At 61.2% G+C, this 5,249-nt stretch overlaps 1 protein-coding gene across 1 annotated transcript in view; it reads right to left on the bottom strand.

The window, feature by feature from the left end:
• The window catches only part of EMIHUDRAFT_60245 (hypothetical protein), a gene marked incomplete at both ends in the record, with an annotated part of 737 nt that extends 639 nt beyond the window's left edge, over positions 1-98 (bottom strand). Inside the window, one exon of the mRNA XM_005788463.1 lies at positions 4-98. Within this exon, the coding sequence (XP_005788520.1) occupies positions 4-98 (95 nt within the window). The remainder of the gene's footprint in view (positions 1-3) is intronic.
• Between the last annotated feature and the right edge of the window lie 5,151 nt (positions 99-5,249).

Here is a 5,249-nt window from a genome sequence, read left to right on the forward strand (position 1 = left end):
CACTTGAGCTTCTCGGAGATGATGGAGGGGGTGATGAGCTTGAGCTTGGGGACGTCGGCGAGCATCTTGTCGTACGTGATCTTGTCGAACAGCACCAGGTTCGACAGCTTCTCCTTCACCTTGCCCTTCGACCACTTCTTCTTCTTGGCCTTGCCGCCGCCGCTGCTCTTGGCGCTCTTCTTCGGGTCCTCCTTCTTCGGCGCCATGGCTGAGAACACAGGGGGGCACGCGGATGGGGCGGTCGGTCCTCGAGCACTCTGGGCGTATGGGCGTGCAGGTGCCGCCGGACGGCTGGGCAACAGCCCGAGAGAGCGAGGCCCTCGCTGCCGGGGTGGCCATTGCGCACGCCCTTTTCTCCCCCTGCACGCCCTCTCCGTCGTGAGAGAGGCTTGCGGCGGGTGCGCTCGACGCGCACGGGCCGGCCAGCACCCGCGGTGGCACACTAGGAGGGAGCGCACGAGAGCAGGTGGCGGGGCGAGCACCAGCGGTGGAGACGAGCCAGGAACGAAAAGAAATCGCGGCGCCCGGCGGCGGTCTGCTGCTAGGAAAACCGAATTAACCCTCGGAGACCCGTGTTTACTTTAAGGCCCTTTCCCTGCGAACGCGTACCCCCAGGGCTAGGGCTCTCTTGCCCGTAACCCGATACCGATCATCCGGCTCGCTGGGTGCGCTTCTTAGCTCCCCGGCCCTGGATGTGAGGTTGATAACTGCACTCCAAGTGCTCCAAGTGCAGGGATCCCTACTCACAAAGGCAGCAATGTAGTGTATGTAGTGTCCCCAGAGCTATGGGCGTGTCCACGTTGGAGCCAGGTGTGGTGTGGCACAATGTGTGTGTCCGTTGTGGGTGTCCCTGTGGTCGCCCGGCTGTCGCCATGGGCTTGTGTGACTGCCCGTGGCAAGTGCTTTGCGCGGGTGTACGAAATTAAGCCCGACGGCTTACCTCCAAAATCGCGGATTTTCCCCGGCTCGACACAGGCGCGGACTGGCACGTGCTGGGTCGAATCGTGCTGGAACAAAACAAAACAAGAAGGCTGAGCCCCGGGAGGAGCCTAAAAAAGGATCACAGCGCATGCGGGTACACTCACGGTAGATACCGTGTAGTCGGCCGGCAGCCTGGCGCCGGATGTCTGATCACAAGATGAGCGCGTATATACGGTGTAGAGCCGTAAGACTATAAATAAATAAATAAACAAAGAACTAGACAAATACCAAATTCCAAATCGCAAACATAGAAACCCAAACACAGGCGGCGACGTGGCATACGAGCTCGTAGGAATAAAAACGGACACCTCTACTGTGAGATGGGTAAAAAGGAACAGGTCCCCGCCCTTGCGATCTTTGTGCAGGGTTCTTTGTGGGTGTGGTCGGCGACTAGCCGGGGTCGTCCTCTCCCGATGGGGGACTAGCACTAGCCGTCTTCCACATGGTCCCTCGGAGAGCGTAAGAGATTCTTAAAGCCGTATGTACACTGTGGTTGACCCCTCGGAGACCCGTGTTTACTTTATGTCCCCTTCCCTGCGAACGCGCACCCGCACCCTGGGTCAGGGCGCTCTAGCCCGCAGCCCGTCCCCCCGAGCATCCGGCCCGCTAGAGGCGGTAATGTGGCGGAGGCGGCGAGGTCGAGGTCGAACGACAGACCCTAATCTCCTAGACTGTAGTGTGCTAGACACGCCTCATCATGTCGCCCCCTCGTGTGGCTGAGAATCAACAAGTGCCCCCCCCCCCCCCCCAAAGTCTGCCTAGCAGCCGGGCGGTTTGCCAGTGACCGTGCATGCATTCCAAGTATAATCCGCCTGGTTCGCCGCTTTGCACTTGGTGATCATGTTCTTCAGCCCCGTGTTGGCTCCATTGTTACAGTTGAGCTTCGGAACCCGTTGGAACTTGACAAACTCCCTGGCCAGGAGGAAGTTGGGGCTTATGGTTATGGTTGTCAGCTCTGACATCGTGCCTACCGTCATTCCAATGTCGAAACCCCCGCTGCCGACGACGACAAGGCTGCTGAGGTCGATCTCCTCCAACGCCGGCCAGCTGCGCAGCCCAATTCTACTCGCGTACTGGAGGCTAGGGAGGGAAAGCTTTTTCCACGTGTTGCAAGGACTCCCAATTCGCACACAGGTGTCTCCCATGGCATGGAAGGTCTTGTCGATCTTTTGCAGGGCGGGAAAGGAACACGAGGTCGCCCTCCCGCACCCAGGCACGTTGAGCTCGTGGATGCGTCGTAGCGACGGAAAGACGACTTCGTCGTCGCCTGGCGCAAAGGTAATCCCCGTATTCACGCCATTCCCGAAGGCCATATCGATCCCGATGGACACTGTCTGGAGATCCTTGAACGCAATGCTCAGATCCCTCGCAGAGACGTCTTTCCCCCTGATCATAAGCTTCCCATCGTAGTGGGTGATGCCTTCCAGGATGAGTTTCGACGCTTCGTAGTTGGGGCCCGGCGAGAAGTCCAACGCCCCGTCCATTGTGGGTGTCTGTACATTTTGAATGTTCGGTTCTGAAATTCCATATGCGACCGTCGGAACAGGAGCTGCAAGGAGCGCTGCCACCTGCGGGGAAAGGCCATGGACGTGTCACCATGCCACAGAGGTGCTCACGGCAAGTCCGAGCGCGGCGGCCGGGAAGGGTCTTGGGAATGGCTCCGGCACCTGGGTCCGGAGCGTCTCCATCTCGGCAGTAAGCGACTCCATCTCGGGATTGGGGCACTGGCCGATGGCCGCACAGCACTGCGTCGAGGTCGACGTCTCTGAGAGACGGCGGCTCTGCCCGGCGATAGGCCAACCTCTAGCTGAGCCAGTACTGCCGGCGTCGACTACCTCTTGCAGGCGACGGCTCCGCGCGGCGTCGGCGGCGTCAGCGAGAGGGGAGAGGCGCTCGATGGCCGACGCATCCACCAAATTGGTGGAGACTGCGCCCGTTGCAGAGAGGGGGTCGCCTTTTGGGGCATCGAACCTCGAGAAGGCAAACTCGGTCGCGTGTGCGCTCGCCACCTCGTAGTCGGAGGCCGTGCCCTCGATGGCACCCTCGGCCATTGCACTGGTGGTGATGCTGCCCGCCGGAGGGTACGCGTCGGTCTTGCCGTTGCGCGGTTGCCCAATCGTCGCGTAGGACTGGCCTACTCACAGAAACGGGGCTGTCAAAAGAGGAACTCTTCGTGGTTCGCGATGGGAAGCGCTGGTCGTGACCAATGATCCCGTGCGGCTTCTCGCGGGAGGGTGCGTCGCCCTGCGCAGTGAAGCTGACGTCGAGTCGGTGCTTTGGGCCGGCGATCAGGCACCCCTCGCAGCTCGGCATGCCGCGCACGGAGATGATCCACTCGCCAAATTGGAAGGTCCCACTTGCGTAGATCATCGCCACCTTCAAGCCAAAGCAATCCTTGTGGCCCTTGTGACCAAACTTAAAGGGGCGGCCGACGCACGTGCCACTTATGGTCTGCCAGCCAAAGTTGTTGCGGTCGAGTTCGGACGCCCAGAACGAGGCGGTGGCGAGCTTTTGTGGGGAGATGCGCGCCACGACGTGCGCTTCTGTCAAAAACGTTCCGTTGACCGTCAGATCACCGTCGTGGAGTGTGAACACAGCCTCTTCCGTCTTGACGTTAACCGCAAAATTTGGCGCGGACAGAAAATTGTAGAGCGCATTGTGGCGGCCGCGGAAGTCAGCGCTGCCACCATATGCGAAGTTCACATGCGGGTCACGAAAAACCTCGGCGTATGCAGTGCACGGGTCCTGAGCCAGCGGGGCGATGGACAGGGGCAGCATGTGCTGGATGTGGAAGCCAATAACCTGGGCGACCTGGGAGCACGATTGGAGGAGGGCGAGTGCTGGAAAGCACTCTTCCTTTGGCCGCGTTGGTAGCGAGGAAAGCACGCTGCAAGTGCCGAATGTCTTACGAGCTGCAGCCCGTTTCGCATAGCAGACCACGAATATTTGGGCGAAATGAATTACAAACTATTGCTACCGCAGCGACTACGTCCCCCCCGACCGGCAGCGCACACCTCTCTCTCCCCTAGCCCTCGCCAACGAAAACCGCCTTGAGGATGGTCGTCAGCCAATCATCATGATCCTTTGGTAGCTCCCCGGGGAGACCCAGGGCAAGTCTATAGTCTTTTCGAGACGACGGCTAGCCTTTCCCGTTTCCTCGAAACCACCTCGGGTGGGATGCGTGCGAGCGTGTCAAAGATCCCGGGAACCGCACTACGGTTGCGGGGCGTGTCGAGCACAACCGCGAAGGCGCTCCAATCTCCTCCTACGTGCCAAAGCCACAGCTTGTCCATACATAGGAGGGAAAATGACCGGGATGCAACCGAAGGACATTGCGTCAACGATCCCCTTCCTCGTCGTGGTGTCGCCCGCAGGTTCGACATGCTAATAGACAGACGCACGAAGTCGGAACTGTCAGTGTCACGGGTCCGCTCAAACTACGGCTCTAGTGGACAACAACCAACAACTAGTGGACAACAAAACAACAGCTAGTGGACACAGCAAAATCACCCAGATCTTGTTCAGCAAGAGCAGATCGCATCCGGGCACTCCCATACCGGAGTACGACAGAACTCCTCGTAGCCGGGTTCGCCCTCAAAAATGTCATTTGGGGTGCAGTCGGAGCACGGGCATGAGCCACACCACTCTGTGGCCGAGGGGTGAGGAGCAAGAGGCGGCAAAGAAGGTCTGGGGTGAAAGGCGGGAGGCAGAAGTGGTGGTGCAGGCGCAGGCGGGGGATTCAGCGGAGGCCATGACACAGGTTGCATCGGCATTGGCGGAAAGGGCGGTGGCATTGGCGGCGGCGGCGCCGGCGGTGCTGCTGGCGGCGTCGGCGGCGACAATGGTGGCTGTGGTGGTGGCGGCAGCAAGGGCGGTGTTGGGGAGGTGTTGAAGGTGGAGTTGGTGGCGAGGGAGGAGACGGAGGTTGCGATGGCGGCGCTGGCGAATTGGGTGGCCGAGGGGGCAGAGGTGGGAGGAGCGGTGGGACTTGAGGTGGCGAAGGTGGCAGGAAGGGTGGTGGCAGAGTCCAGGCTAGTGGAGAAGAGGGCGGCGGCGAGGGCGGTGGCGGCGAGGGCGGCGGCGGAGATGGTGGCGGCGGCGACGGTGGCGGCGGAGACGGTGGTGGGGGAGACGGCGGCGGCGACGGCGGGGGCGGGGATGGGGGCGGAGAGGGCGGCGGTGAGGGCGGAGGCGGCGATGGCGGCGGCGGCGATGGCGGCGGCGGCGACGGTGGCGGCGGAGACGGTGGTGGGAGAGGCGGCGCACGC

The sequence above is a fragment of the Emiliania huxleyi genome (genome assembly GCF_000372725.1).
Source record: "Emiliania huxleyi CCMP1516 chromosome Unknown EMIHUscaffold_135, whole genome shotgun sequence".
In the NCBI taxonomy this organism is placed as follows: Eukaryota; Haptophyta; order Isochrysidales; family Noelaerhabdaceae; genus Emiliania; species Emiliania huxleyi.